Below are 16514 nucleotides of genomic sequence, written 5' to 3'. Positions count from 1 at the left end.
GTATTTTTTATAGACTCTCAATCGAAAACCAACATTAAAATTTGTGAAAAAACAACATGAATACTTGACGTTTTCCTTGTGCACGTGTAGTCACAATAGCGACATGTAATTTTATGTGGGATCACTGTTCGATCATCGATCACGCCAGATCCCATCAGGATCTTTTGCTTACAGTACATATAACTGAAAGCTTACGGTTTTTCAGTCACTAACCTTTGTATCATGTAACATTCAAGTATTATTTCGTACATAGCATAGTGAGCGTCAGTGTTTGGTGCCGTCTACAGACAGCATCTTATAAATCTTAGCAGATGTAAGGTTATATTTTTCATATAATCCGAAAGAGCTTTTGCAACTCCGGATAATACTAGTACGATATTTGAAACATTATGACCGACTCGAAGTGTTATTTTTATCCTGATATCCTGTTACAACTTTGCTATACATCAAACGTGTTTATTATACATTTAAATAACATGGTTTTAACTTATTTTTGTCATTAAGCAGTTCCATTGAAACTGAACCTGTTATACCATTTCACTTACGCACGTCTCAAAAAGCAGCTCTGAAAGAATGGGAGAAAAAATTCTAGCAGACTACAAAATGAATCATTTTAAAGGAATATTTTCCAACGGTGCACCAAAGACTGTAAATCAGGTTACTGATCTCTCCAAATTTCAGAGCGATGTTAACGGGACACAAAAAACTTAAGGCTTACCACCATAGATTCGAAATACCCAACGACGCCATGTGTTCCTGCACAGGAGGTCAACAAACTGCGGACCATGTGTCACTGGAATGGAGCAACTCGGGTAGGCAGAGAAGCATAAAGCTGACACGTGTAATAATGGAAGTAGTAAATTGGCCAAATAGCAGGAAGGAACTAATAATACTGATTCAGAAGCTCTGCCATAAACACTTTAATGGAAGATAATTTCCAAATGTATGGATTTAAGACGTGGTGCTATAGAAGGATACTGATTGGGTGGTTGGTTGATTTGGGGGAGGGGACCATACAGCGATGTCATCGGCCCCATCGGGTTAAGGAAGGGTGGGTAAGGAATTCGGCCGTGTCCTTTCAAAGGAACCATCCCGGTATTTGCCTGAAGCGATTTAGGGAAATCACGGAAAACCTAAATCAGGATAGCCGGACGCGGGTTTGAACCGTCGTCCTCTCGAATGCGAGTCCATTATGCCAGCCAACGCTGAAGGATACTGAAAATTTGGTAACTGAAGGGATGAAAAATATGGGGGTCCTCAGCAGAATCAGCGAGAACAGAAATATGTGGAAAATATTGACATGATGAAGGGACAGGATGACAGGACGTGTGTTATGACATTAGGGAATGACTTTCATGGTCTCAGAGAGAGCTGCAGAGAGTAAAAACTGAAAGGGAAGACCGAGAGCGGAATGAGTCCGAGAAATAATTTAGGACCAATGATGGACGATAATTAAATATAACAATGAGCTGTTAAGTTTAATTAAGCAATTTCTGCAACATAATTATAATCTTGCTACTGTAAATACGTTAAAATATCGACCTTTCCTCCTAGTATATCTTGTTATAGGACTTGTTCCTTTTCTGAATCGTAGGTGATACTAATACAGGGACTGTATAATGCTTCCTTTTTAGATACCTGAAAATGGTCTAAGACCGAAATTGTACTATAGTATATCAAATAAAAAGAACGTCAGCTGAAGGCATCACGAAATCATGTAAAAGATTCGTCGCAGCATCCGACCCTATCGTAATAAAGGTTATATAAAAAAGATTTGAAGTCACCAATTGTAAAACAAACTCCTTACCAATTTTAAGGCGGTAACCATCGTAACAGAACTTGTGCAATCCTTAAAATATATTTTTTGTGTCAACAAGCAAAATTTGCAATTAAGTAAACCAAGTAAGATTAGGCTATGTAACAAAGCACGTTAATAATAATAATAGTAATTAGTAACCTTTGTCGTTATTGAAATGCTATACAAGTATATGTAGCGCTTGCCATCTTGTGGAAATGGGAGAAATTTTGTTTTGTATTGGAAACCCTGTAAGATACTATAAGGGTACCTTTTTTACAACATAATGTATACGGCAACAGTTACTTGTAACTAATATTTTATTAGCACGATGGGTTTCGGCAGCATGGTACCATCATAAGGTGCATTTACAGTTACTTTTACATTGTAATGAATACGAAATGACGCTAGTTAAAGTAACTGTGAAAGCACATTACATTGGCAGCACGCAGCCGAAACGCGTCGTGTTAGTAAAATATTAGTAACAAGTAACTTCTAGAGTATATATTTTCATAAAAATCGTACAGTACAGTCGCAGCCCTCAAATGAAAACTATATAACATGTGTAAATTTAAATACACTTATATTTCAGGAAAAAAACATGACACTCTGAACGACTGGAGATAGGACGTTCATATTTATAGGACATGTACATCAGTGTGTTCTGCAGAAATGATTATCATGTCAGTCACATCGGTTCAGAATGTGTCCTGTGGCCTAGTAGGCACAAGGACCTCCTTGGTCTCTGATAACTTGTTCCATGCGTGATGGCATCGACACGTACAAGGCGCGAATGGCGACGTGTGGTACAGCAATCCATGCTACATTCACTTGGTCCCAAGTTTATCTGCGGTGCTTAGCGTTGGGTCACAACGCTGCACCCGTAGTTTCACCAAATCCCACACATTTCCGATTCGGGACAAGTCTGGTGATCTGGCGGACCAGGGCAAACTTCTGACTTCCTGTGATACCAAGAAGGCATATGTCCATGCAGCAACATGTGGTCCTGCATTGTCTTGCTGAAAAATGACGTCTCGTTGTTGTTCTAAACGGGTATGGCTACAAAGCCTGGTATCGATTACGCACCTCTAGATGGAAAGATAAAGCGCTGTCTCTCGATATGTTATCAGTATCTAAACAAGCTGATCACCAGAACGCAGTATTATCGAAAAGTAAGCGACATCTTGAGAAGTGCTTCTAATTTGATTGTTGTTGTTGTTGTGGTCTTCAGTGCTGAGTCTGGTTTGATGCAGCTCTCCATGCTACTCTATCCTGTGCAAGCTTCTTCATCTCCCAGTACCTCTTGCAACCTACATCCTTCTGAATCTGCTTAGTGTATTCATCTCTTCGTCTCCCTCTACCATTTTTACCCTCCACGCTGCCCTCCAATACTAATTTGGTGATCCCATCCCTTGAAGCCTCAGAACATGTCCTACCAACCGATCCCTTCTTCTAGTCAAGTTGTGCCACAAACTCCTCCCCAATTCTATTCAATACTTCCTCATCAGTTATGTGATCTACCCATCTAATCTTCAGCATTCATCTGTAACACCACATTTCGAAAGCTTCGATTCTCTTCTTGTCCAAACCATTTACCGTCCATGTTTCACTTCCATACATGGCTACACTCCATACAAATACTTTCAGAAACGACTTCCTGACACTTAAATCAATACTCGATGTTAACAAATTTCTCTTCTTCAGAAACGCTTTCCTTGCTATTGCCACTCTACATTTTATATCCTCTCTACTTAGACCATCATCAGTTATTTTGCTCCCCAAATAGCAAAACTCCTTTACTAGTTTAAGTGTCTCGTTTCCTAATCTAATTCCTTCAGCATCACCCGACTTAATTCGACCACATTCCATTATCATCGTTTTGCTTTTGTTGGTGTTCATCTTATATCCTCCTTTCAAGACACTGTCCATTCCGCTCAACTGCACTTCCAAGTCCTTTGCTGTCTCTCACAAAATTACAATGTGATCGGCGAACCTCAAAGTTTTTATTTCTTCTCCATGGATTTTAATACCTACTTCGAATTTTTCTTTTGTTTCCTTCACTGCTTGCTCAATACACAGATTGAATAACATCGGGGAGAGGCTACAACCCTGTCTCACTCCCTTCCCAACCACTGCTTCCCTTTCATGTCCCTCGACTCTTATAACTGCCATCTGGTTTCTGTACAAATTGTAAATAGCCTTTGGCTCCCTGTATTTTACCCCTGCTACCTTTAGAATTCAAAAGAGAGTATTCCAGTTAACATTGTGAAAAGCTTTCTACATGTCTACAAATGCAAGAAACGTAGGTTTGCCTTTTCTTAATCTAGCTTCTAAGATAACCGTAGGTTAATTTGGTTAATAGTCGTTTTTTTAGAAATTTGTCATTCACGTAAGTCACACTGGTCAGAGTGTCCCGGACACGAACCAACTGTGATTTGTGACTATACCCAATAGCACACCACGTCATAAGGTCTTGAGTTGGTGCTTTATTTCTTGTGCCAATGCAGTCACTGTGATGCCGCTACCCTCGTCTGCGGCGAACCAAAATGCGGCCACAATTTACAAACAAACAATACTTGGATTCGCCGGAAAACACTGTCCTGTCCCCAGTGACTTATCTCCTTATGCCGTTGCCGTCTATCATGTTTCTGCAAATTCCTCAAATGTCGGCGGAGAAGTGGACGTCGCGCACGTAACCCATGCCTTGATAAACGGTGACGGACTGCCACTCCTGATAGTGTTCGATGTGTTACACTGTTCCACTGTTACGTCAGATGCGAGGAGGACGCAGATGTGTCCTGGACTGCCATTCGGATGAGGTATCGGTCCTCTCGGGGGGTGGTCTGGGTGGTGCGACCCGACCCATCTCGTCGTGGTCAGCGACCCTCCGTGAACCAATCTGCACACACCCGTTTTACTGCCGTAAACAGTCCGTTCCACTCGATCAGTAATTTCCTGGACGAATGTATCGCATTCTGCCATGCCAATAATATTTTCTCTTTCAAACTCATTCATTTGATAGTGCGGTTCGTCCGTACGCCTGTGAAGCGTCCTGCAAGTCTACTCAAATCACACCTTCAGTTTATAGTCGCAAGCACATTTCACTGGTAGGTGGTGTAGCGTCGTGATATCGGTGTTGACCTCGAACACGCCGGCCGACATGGTTCAAATGATTTTCCTTTCTGCAGAATATACTACTGTACATGTCCTACGAATGTGAACGTCCTATTTCTTGTCGTTCAGGGTGTTCTGTTTTTTTCTGACCATTAGTGTATAGGCCTACAGTTAGTCATGCTCACTGAATGAGATGAATACCCAGACACAACGGCGAATATAAGAGCTCCGAGAGCCGCTCGGTTCCTCTGGCAGTGGACGCAGAATACTCGTACTTACTGTGCAGCTCTGGAGTACCGCCTCAGGGCGGGCGGTCCGGTCTCGAAGGCGCGGCCCGCCGTCCCGGCGAAAGTCAGGCTGGGCTGCCGCACGCGCTGACTCAGCACTTGCGAACAGTTCACCTGCAACAACGGCCAACGGCCAACCGTGACACGCCTCTCCAATAAGGACAGGTCGCAGGAGAAAGTCGCCACCAGCTGCAATGGAAATAAGTTCACCACACTCGATTGCTACTTAATCGACAATAGTACGAGGAGTGTTCAACATCAAATGCTGCACTTTTCTCTTCTGCAAGCAGGTTGGTTTTATTTAGGATATGTACAATATTAATCTACAATCTGTTGGCTACAAAACTCTATTTTACCTCCGTTCAATGCAATTGACTTATGCCACGTTAGTGGGAAATCCGGTATGGCCGCATAATTCCACTTTACTGGTCGACGTCGGAGCCAACGTATTGCTGCGCAATAACCTCCCCATCAATCACGCACTGCTTCCCGTGGACTGCATCCTTCTTTGCTTCAAACAGATAGAAGCTGGAAGGTGCGAGAACCGGGATGCGTAAAAACATTCCAATAGCGTTTTTTGAGCTTCTCTCGAGTGTGCAAATTAGTGTGACGTCTTGCTTTCTCGTGGGGATGTCTACATCTACATCTACATGGATACTCTGCAAATCACATTTAAGTGTCTGGCAGAGGATTCACCGAACCACCTTCACAATTCTCTATTATTCCAATCTCGTATAGCGCGCGGAAAGAATGAACACCTATATCTGATTTCCCTTATCTTATCGTAGTGATCGTTCCTCCCTATGTAGGTTGGTGTCAACAAAATATTTTCGCATTCGGAGGAGAAAGCTGGTGATTGGAATTTCATGAGAAGATTTTGTCGCAACGAAGAACGCCTTTCTTTTAATGATGTCCAGGCCAAATCCTGTATCATTTCTCTGACACTCTCTCCCATATTTCGAGATAATACAAAACGTGCTGCCTTTCTTTGAACTTTTTCGATGTGCTCCGTCAGTCCTATCTGGTAAGGATCCCACACCCTCAGCAGTATTCTAAAAGCGGACAGACAAACGTAGAGAAGGTAGCCTCCTTAGTAGGTCTGTTACATTTTCTAAGTGTCCTGCCAATAAAACGAAGTCTCTGATTAGCCTACCCCACAACATTTTCTGTGTGTTCCTTCCAATTTAAGTTGTTCTTAATTGTAATACCTAGGTATTTAGTTGCATTTACGGATTTTAGATTAAACTGATTTATCGTGTAACCGAAGTGTAATGAGTTCCTTTTAGCACTCATATGGATGACCTCACACTTTTCGTTATTAAATGTCAACTGCCAATTTTCGCACCATTCAGATATCTTTTCTAAATAGTTTTGCAGTTTGTTTTGCTCTTCTGATGAGTTTATTAGTCGATAAACGACAGTGTCATCTGCAAACAACGGAAGACTGCTGCTCGGATTGTCTCCCAAATCGTTTATATAGATAAGGAACAACAAAGGGCCTATAGCACTACCTTGGGGAACACCAGAAATCACTTCTGTTTTACTCGATGACTTTCCGTCAGTTGCAACGAACTGTGAGCTCTCTGACAGGAAATCACAAATCCAGTGACATAATTGAGACGATATTCCATAAGCACGCAATTTCACTGCAAGTCGCTTGTGTGGTACGGAATCGATCTGAAGTCCCTTGTCAATAGCACTCGACACTTCATGGGAATAAAGAGCTAGTTGTGTTTCACAGGAACATCGTTTTCTAAACCCATGCTGGCTGTGTGTCAATAGACAGTTATCTTCGAGGTAATTCATAAAGTTCGAACACAATATATGTTCCAAAATCCTGCTAGATACCTACGTTAACGATATGGGCCGGTAATTTAGCGGATTACTATTACTACCTTTCTTGAATATTGGTGTGACATGTGCTACTTTCCAGTCTTTGGGTACGGATCTTTCGTCGAACGAACGGTTGTAAATGATTGAGATGTTCGTTAGCATTTTTCTGGCGTCGAGCAAGCTAAAGTCATTTCTCCAGTTTCCTGAGAATAGCACGGTGCACTTCGGATTTGGTCGTTGCACCATGAGGGACTTCGCCTAACAGAATAACCCCTGTAGAGTCCCAGAATATTGTCATTATGCCATTACTAGCTGAGGATGCGGCTATGAATCTTTTGTTCGGAAGATAGGTGGTGTGGCGCCACTCCAACGATTGCGGATTTCAGTTGGAAGAGATGAACACATGTGTCATGGACTGTTACAATATTCGACAAAAAATTGTCACGATCAGCTTCGTGACGCGCAAACTATTCCGTAAAGATGGCCCTTCGCTACTCTTTATGGTCTTCTCTTAAGCGGCTAGGAACCCAGATGGAACACACCTTCGAGTGCCCAGCTGGTGGACATCTGTATCAGCACTACCAACAGAGACGTCCGGTTGAGCAGCGAGGTGTTTGTGATCCGTCGATCACCTCGAATAAGAGTGTCCGGACGTTCCAACACTGGAAGAGTCACAGCTATGTACAGACAGGCTGCACGCGGGAGGTCCGTACAGGTTTGTGGGACGTTATTGCGATGACGACAGACGCCTCGCCCTACAGCTCGCCGTACTTTTGTTCACTGCCAGGTCTTCGTAGGCATTCTACAAGTACTTATGAACATCTATGCCGCTCTGGTCTTCAGCCAAATGAATCTCAGTGACAGCTCTCTGCTCGGAAGGCACCTCAGTTAAGGTCATTATTCTGAAGGCTATGTATAGCGCCACGGCTTATTGGAACTTAATGAAGCTGTACGGATTTAAGCGAGAATTATCTTCGATGTCCCATAGCAACTTCCGCATTTTCCAACCGAAACTGGACGAGAAAAAAAAAAGCCTCATTTATTGAACGCCCCTCGAATGTGAACGGCAGACGGTTTGATATCCCGTACTGCCAAGAAATGGGAATAATTTGCCTCGGTTTGCACAATGTAAAGCTCTTGCACAAACAAATAGAACACATGAAAGGGAAGTTTTTAGCATTATTATTGTAACGATCGAGAGTGTTTCTGCAGGTGTGATGCAAACCTCGACTTCTCTCTGTTATCTTCCAATCTCCTGATCTCTGTATATCACAGCCAACACTCTTAATAATCTTCAATGTGTATTCAACGTACCTTAATATTTAATTTAATAACGTTTGTTGTAATTTTCGTGTCGTTTTTTAAGGCGTGGTAGTGCGCTAATAAAATCATTTTAATATTCATTATGGTAACTGAATCAATAAATTAAAGGACTGTGATTTGAAATACCAGGAAACTGTGAAATTCAATAGTTGGTATTATTTATTATTTTATTCCATTACGCAGTGGTAGTAATTTAGGAACAAAGAAAGCGATGCCGCTATATTAGTTTTGGCTGGATGTTCCATCCGATATCTTCACTGTCTCGAGGTACGAAACGGCTCCGGTTACAGATGCGACGGTCGACATTAGTGAAACGCAGTAAAAAATCTAATTGAGTGAGACGATATTTTTACAGTCGTAAGTATTAAGTTTTGAGCAACTAAAATGATAAGCATGAATATAAAAATATAAATAAAAAATGAATTCTTTCCAGGCCACGTGATCATCGCATCTGACATGTGTTGTTTCAGCCAATAAATTATTCAAAAGATGTCTTGACGATATAAGCGCACTTCTGGACACGTTTCAAGCAAATGATACGTAAGACCGAATGTTTACACTTTGGTATCCCTGTCAGGCGTCGTAATGGCCTGACCTTGTTCTCATAAGCGACATAAATTGTCAGAGATCTCGCATTCTGTTTCGTCAATAACGCAGTAGCCAGCCTCGAGATCAAGAGGCAGCCATCGACTGAAGATGCAGACAAACGTGTCTCTCTGAAACACTGAAAGAAACTCCCAGCTAATTGTACTATAAGAAACTAAACAGCTGATCAAACTAAAACGTGTTTAGCTAAAATTTAAATAGCTGTGCTTTACATAGCTAGATATTATAGAATTCTATTGAATTCCTTATTCGACGACAGAAAACGTAGATGAAAGAAGAGACTGCCCGACGAAAGTACACCGCGCATCAAAATTACTTGTAGCTGTTTTGGTGAAGAGTTTATCACTTTAAAGCAGAGGGAAAAATGATTTTTAACTTATTGTTAGAGGAACGTAGCACAATGTCACACTATGTTGTAATAATACCGTCATAGAAACTTATTGGAAACGTTCTTGTTCTTGCTTCTATATCCGGGTCAACTTGCCGCTTCATTTTCTATAGCACCCATTCAAATATCTCCAAACAGTTCCGATTGATTTCGTGAACTTCCAGTCTCCCACCATTTCGAATTTGCGCAAATTCATTCTTTTTGGGGTGGGCTTAGTCAAAAGATCGAGGGACTGTGTTTGGTCCAAAGCAGATTGTACGTGCTGCGAGAAGTCGTTCACTGCATCTTCAACAACTGGACTAAAATGTGCAGGGCTTCACCACATGCAAATCAGTTTTTTGGATCGTGGAGTACTGATATAGTCAAACTGCTTTCCGTATTGTCATGTAATGGTCGTTTCTTCATCACGTCCACCTGTCCGCCCCAGTAGCTGAGTGGTCAGCGTGACGGATTGCCGTCCTCCGGGCCCGGGTTCGATTCCCGGCTGGGTCGGAGATTTTCTCCGCTCAGGGACTGGGTGTTGTGTTGTGTTCATCATCATTTCATCCCCATCCGGCGTGCAGGTCGCCCAATGTGGCGCCGAATGTAATAAGACCTGCGCCAAGGCGGCCGGACCTGCCCCGCGAGGGGCCTCCCGGCCAATGACGCCAAAACGCTCATTCACGTCCACCTTTCAAACAATAACTAGTTTTATTTTATATTTTATTTTTTTAATGCAGCCTCGAGGCTTCAGAACCTTGCAAGTGCTCATGACGGCCGTTAATCAACACCTCCTCCCCTTACCCCTTCCTCACTGTTGCTGCACCCAGGCTTACGAGACATATTTGAAATAACACAAAACACTGGATTGGTACCGAATATAATGATTGTTAAAACACCACGCTATTATTTCTCCTAAACGCCTTTGAAAAGTTACATGTTTTGGAGTACCGTGTGTCGTTACATAAGAACGACCGTTAATTGTTCACTTCTCATGGCAGTATATTAAGTCACTGATGTTCTCTCAGAGATGTTAAGAGAGAATAGCGAAGAAAGACTTTTAGCGAGATGCTAACATCCGTGACGTTTTATGTGTGATTAAAAACATAAAATCTTGCAAATAAACAATAGGACTCCTTATAAGCTATCTGTAGAAATCTCAATATTATATTATGAAGACAGGCGTTAGAAGATGATAGCTTATAGTACCATGACAGTATGTGAAATTATTGGAACCTTTAGTGCAAAGTATTTATCTGGTTGAACAGTTCTTTAGTTACAAGAGTGTACGCTGGCAAGGCTGAAGCCTACAAATTCAGCGCGTTAATTCGTTTGTACAAGTTAGAGTATCCACCAAAGAAACCGAAAGGAAGATAAGGATTTAATGTCCCATTGAATTCGTTATCATCATGGACGGAGTATGTACTCCGTTATCACGCGAACTATTAAGAGATTGCTGCCTATCTGAGAATGCACGCAAGAAGAAGTGAAATTCCTGCTATCATTGAGAATACAGTACGATTGTTTGATTAGACTAAACAAATGTCGATATATCGTTGATGAATAACTATCTTGCTGATTGGCCCCTCTATCTCCGCGTATCTCACAATTCACCAGCTACTGATCCTCCGCGATTAACGTGCAAACTTCCGTGAGTCGGCAGCTCGCTCCCGTGTTGCGTAAGGCTCCATCTACACCTTATCACAATGTTTGACATGAAAAGGGTGTTAAGACATTCATTCCGCGAACGCGACTGTGCATTGTCCGCGGTATCTAAATCCTATCGCGCTAGTAGCAGGTACTTGACGCATTAAGGGAATAGAGGTGGCTTTTCATAAACGCCTTTGTGCTTGGAACACGAGTAGCACTGAATAATACAACAGCGCATACTGAAGCAGCTAGTCTAATCGTAAAAGAACGCTTTCTAGTTGTTGCAGTAAGAGCGAGGACCGTAAGGGGAGCGGCTGTGAGTTGTGGCACACGCACACTTCTCGCTTTGTAATGATGATATACAAGCTTGCTGTATCAAATACCTGATGAATAATATCAACTATTTGTACAATCCGTGACCAACTGATTCTGCCTTTGGCAGTTCATAATTCAGTAATATATTTAGCTGAAAAGATGTTCAAAAACAACAATTAAAAGTGCTGTTGTCAAAAACACGGGAATAAAAAATAACTGAAATGAATTCTTCTTCCGAATACTCTGAGAGGTGGTGGTACTCATCGAAACAAGAAAATTAAGTTAAATGATCATGAATCCGGAAATGCATACTTCCTGAGATGTCCAATAAATGGCTCTGAGCATTATGGGACTCAACTGCTGAGGTCATTAGTCCCCTAGAACTTAGAACTAGTTAAACCTAACTAACCTAAGGACATCACAAACATCCATGCCCGAGGCAGGATTCGAACCTGCGACCGTAGCGGTCTTGCGGTTCCAGACTGCAGCGCCTTTAACCGCACGGCCACTTCGGCCGGCTATGTCCAATAAACCTGGGTCCGGAAATGCTTACTTTCTGAGATAAGTCCCATAAACAAACATAGGTCCGGAAATGCATACTTTCTGCGATAAACATGTGTTTCTACATCTACATCTACATCTACATTTATACTCCGCAAACCACCCAACGGTGTGTGGCGGAGGGCACTTTACGTGCCACTGTCATTACCTCCCTTTTCCGTTCCAGTCGCGTATGGTTCGCGGGAAGAACGACTGTCTGAAAGCCTCCGTGCGCACTCGAATCTCTCTAATTTTACATTCGTGATCTCCTCGGGAGGTATAAGTAGGGGGAAGCAATATATTCCATACCTCATCCAGAAACGCACCCTCTCGAAACCTGGCGAGCAAGCTACACCGCTATGCAGAGCGCCTCTCTTGCAGAGTCTGCCACTTGGGTTTGCTAAACATCTCCGTAACGCTATCACGGTTACCAAATAACCCTCTGACGAAACGCGCCGCTCTTCTTTGGATCTTCTCTATCTCTTCCGTCAACCCGATCTGGTACGGATCCCACACTGACGAGCAATACTCAAGTATAGGTCGAAGGAGTGTTTTGTGAGCCACCTCCTTTGTTGATGGACTACATTTTCTAAGTACTCTGCCAATGAATCTCAACCTGGTACCCGCCTTACCAACAATTAATTTTATATGATCATTCCACTTCAAATCGTTCCGCACGCATACTCCCAGATATTTTACAGAAGTAACTGCTACCAGTGTTTGTTCCGCTATCATGTAATCATACAATAAAGGATCCTTCTTTCTATGTATTTGCAATACATTACATTTGTCTATGTTAAGGGTCAGTTGCCACTCCCTGCACCAAGTGCCTATCCGCTGCAGATCTTCCTGCATTTCGCTACAATTTTCTAATGCTGCAACTTCTCTGTATACTACAGTATCATCCGCGAAAAGCCGCATGGAACTTCCAACACTATCTACTAGGTCATTTATATATATTGTGAAAAGTAATGGTCCCGTAACACTCCCCTGTGGCACGCCAGAGGTTACTTTAACGTCTGTAGACGTCTCTCCATTGATAACAACATGCTGTGTTCTGTTTGCAAAAAACTCTTCAATCCAGCCACACAGCTGGTCTGATATTCCGTAGGCTCTTACTTTGTTTATCAGGTGACAGTGCGGAACTGTATCGAACGCCTTCCGGAAGTCAAGGAAAATAGCATCTACCTGGGAGCCTGTATCTGATATTTTCTGGGTCTCATGAACAAATAAAGCGAGTTGGGTCTCACACTATCGCTGTTTCCGGAATCCATGTTGATCCCTACAGAGTAGATTCTGGGTTTCCAAAAACGACATGATACTCGAGCAAAAAACATGTTCTAAAATTCTACAACAGGTCGATGTCAGAGATATAGGTCTATAGTTTTGCGCATATGCTCGACCACCCTTCTTGAAGACTGGGACTACCTGTGCTCTTTTCCAATCATTTGGAACCTTCTGCTCCTCTAGAAACTTGCGGTACACGGCTGTTAGAAGGGGGGCAAGTTCTTTCGCGTACTCTGTGTAGAATCAAATTGGTATCCCGTCAGGTCCAGTGGACTTTCCTCTGTTGAGTGTTTCCAGTTGCTTTTCTATTCCTTGGACACTTATTTCGATGTCAGCCATTTTTTCGATTGTGCGAGGATTTAGAGAAGGAACTGCAGTGCGGTCTTCCTCTGTGAAACAGCTTTGGAAAAAGGTGTTTAGTATTTCAGCTTTACGCATCCTCTGTTTCAATGCCATCATCATCCCGGAGTGTCTGGACATGCTGTTTCGAGCCACTTACTGATTTAACGTAAGACCAGAACTTCCTAGGATTTTCTGTCAAGTCGGTACATAGAATTTTACTTTCGAATTCACTGAACGCTTCACGCATAGCCCTCCTTACGCTAACTTTGACATTGTTTAGCTTCTGTTTATCTGAGAGGTTTTGGCTGCGTTTAAACTTGCAGTGAAGCTCTCTTTGCTTTCGCAGTAGTTTCCTACCTTTGTTGTTGGACCACGGCGGGTTTTTCCCGTCCCTCACAGTTTTACTCGGCACGTACCTGTATAAAACGCATTTTACGATTGCCTTGAACTTTTTTCCATAAACACTCAACATTGTCAGTGTCCCAACAGAAATTTTCGTTTCGATCTGTTAGGTAGTCTGAAATCTGCCTTCTATTACTCTTGGTAACCAGATAAACATTCCTCCCTTTTTTTATATTCCTATTAACTTCCATAGTCAGAGATGCTGCAACGGCCTTATGTTTACGGAGGTGTTCAACGCGGTGTCCATTCATGACAATGCACCCCTTTGCCCTCCGGCGTAATGAATGACGCTGCCTTTGAAGTACACCAGGTTGTTGTTGTACCTGCTGGCATGAAGATGCGACCTGTAGTGTCCGCACATCGTTGTTTGGCGTGGCGTAGACCAATTTATTCAAGTGTTCCAATAACCAAAATTCTAGGGGATTGAGGTTTGGGGAACGAGCAGGTCAGGGGATGCCCCTCCCCCCCTCCCTCCCCTCGACCAATCCAGCGGTCCTGAAATGTCAGCGTCAGATGTTCGCGCACGTTGTGACGCAAGCGTGCTAGTGCGCCATCATGCATGAACCACATTTGTATTCCTTGCTGCAGTGGCACAGCCTCCGACAAGGTAGGCAATACATTAATGACAAAGTCCAGATAATGCGCCCCCGTTAACCATTGTGGAAGCACGTACGGCCCTACTAACCTATGGCCTGCCTTACTTTGAATGAGAATCAGTGTGCTGCCCTCTTTCCTGATTTGCTCCTGGTTTACATCTGCCCATACATGCTGGTTATGTAAATTCGTAACACCATCTATTCCGAAACCTGCCTCGTCGCTAAATGAAATCTCGGGTGTGAACAGTGGATGTTTGGCACACTTCTGCAACAGCCATTGACAGAACGTGATGATCCTGTAGTCATAAGGTCTGAATGCGCTGCAGATGATATGGGTACAGCAATTGTGCAGTTGTTTATGAGGTACACTCCCCCCCCCCCCCCCTCCTCACAGATAAGAGAGTGAGACACGCGTTCCGCTGCTGCTAATCGTCGCACACAAGTCCCAGGTGGTTCTTCCAGCGAACACGCTCCTTCGCTTTAGGCGTGAGGACTGTGCGGAGCCTTTCACTGACAGTCTTCTGAGGTGCGAGGGCACCTGTGTCCTTCAGACGCTGGAAAAGTCTGCCGAATAGCTTATCAGAGGGTGCTCAGTGCTGTGGATATTTTTCGGCGTAGAGGGCACGGGCTCGCAGGCTACGTCCATTTGTTAAACGGCAGCACAGCATCATATCCACCATTTCACTTGTGATTACTAGGCTTCCCTTGCTAACAACAGGTGGAAGAGAGAAAATGTAAATGTACTACATCATTTGTGTGTACAAACAGCGGAACCATAGTAGCCGGCCGGAGTGGCCGTGCGGTTCTAGGTGCTACATTCTGGAACCGAGCGACCGGTACGGTCGCAGGTTCGAATCCTGCCTCGGGCATGGATGTGTGTGATGTCCTTAGGTTAGTTAGGTTTAATTAGTTATAAGTTCTGGGCGACTGATGACCTCAGAAGTTAAGTCGCATAGTGCTCAGAGCCATTTGAACCATAGTAAACACGAAGTGAATCCGCGTTTGAAAGAAAGTAAAACACCATAATACGTGCCCAGGTTGACAGCAGTGCACAATGACGCACACAAACACGACGAAAACTAACGCAGCCTACGATACGACTTAAACCACACATCTGACTTCAGGCCACCTAAAGGTGGGTAGAATACTGTGAGTAAGACATCATAATATCCTGCCGACACATTTGACGCAGCGCCAATACCATGATTGGATTTATTTTTCTTGTTTCGATAAGTACTACCACCTCTCAAATTATTTGACACTTTTTTTTGAACATCCTGTATATGAGAAGCTAAGCTCGTGTGCCCCAAAGATGTATAGTTTAAATTTGATCCATCTACTCCAAACAGTACTGCCTACCAGCACACTTGTTGACGTGCTGGTGCTTTCACCATCCTAAACAGGAAGGTAGGAATTCATCTTCGCAGGCGTCGATTTGATTTACGTCTTATATCGAGCTGTATTATGGGGGTTATCCTGTTATCCTCGTGAAATCCCAGTTCATCTTACAAGGGGAGGCCGCCAATTGTGAAATTCAGATTCGATTCATACTGCGCATAATAAAAGCTCATGGCCAGAGGTGTAATGTGGCAAAGCACCAAGATGCACTTCTCAGCCGTTGTCGAAAAAATTTACAGTTAAAAGAAACCGTTGCGGTGGAATACTCTCTACGATAAATAATTTTCTACAGCGTCGTGGCGCAGCGGTAAGCGCTCGGGTTCGTAATGCGAAGGTCGCCGGATCGAATCTCGCGGCATGCAACCTTTTTTTTTCTTTTAGTGTTTGTATTTTGTAATTCAAATGTGTATACACACACACACACACACACACACACACACACACACACACACACACACATATATATATATATATATATATATATATATATATATATATATATATATATATATATATAATTCCCGGCAATCAGTTTCAACAATTATGCATATAATAAGTTGTCGAGAGTCGTTTGTCGTGGAAAAACTGGCGACTTCGAACATCATTATGTTTTCCGCAAACAAAGTTGTATTTCACAAATGTTACTAATTGTCTTCACA

The 16514-nt window shown here is 42.9% G+C and overlaps 1 protein-coding gene across 4 annotated transcripts in view; it reads right to left on the bottom strand.

Moving 5' to 3' along the window:
• The window catches only part of LOC126174790 (proton-coupled amino acid transporter-like protein CG1139), a 248479-nt gene that overhangs the window by 28281 nt on the left and 203684 nt on the right, over positions 1-16514 (bottom strand). For all 4 annotated transcript variants that reach the window (XM_049921158.1, XM_049921159.1, XM_049921157.1 and 1 more), the window contains one exon: positions 5189-5310. In XM_049921158.1, the coding sequence (XP_049777115.1) occupies positions 5189-5310 (122 nt within the window). The remainder of the gene's footprint in view (positions 1-5188; positions 5311-16514) is intronic.

The sequence above is a fragment of the Schistocerca cancellata genome, chromosome 3, assembly GCF_023864275.1.
Source record: "Schistocerca cancellata isolate TAMUIC-IGC-003103 chromosome 3, iqSchCanc2.1, whole genome shotgun sequence".
Taxonomy (NCBI): domain Eukaryota; kingdom Metazoa; phylum Arthropoda; class Insecta; order Orthoptera; family Acrididae; genus Schistocerca; species Schistocerca cancellata.
Note: the sequence above shows the minus strand (reverse complement) of the source record. Positions and strands in the feature narration are given on the sequence as shown.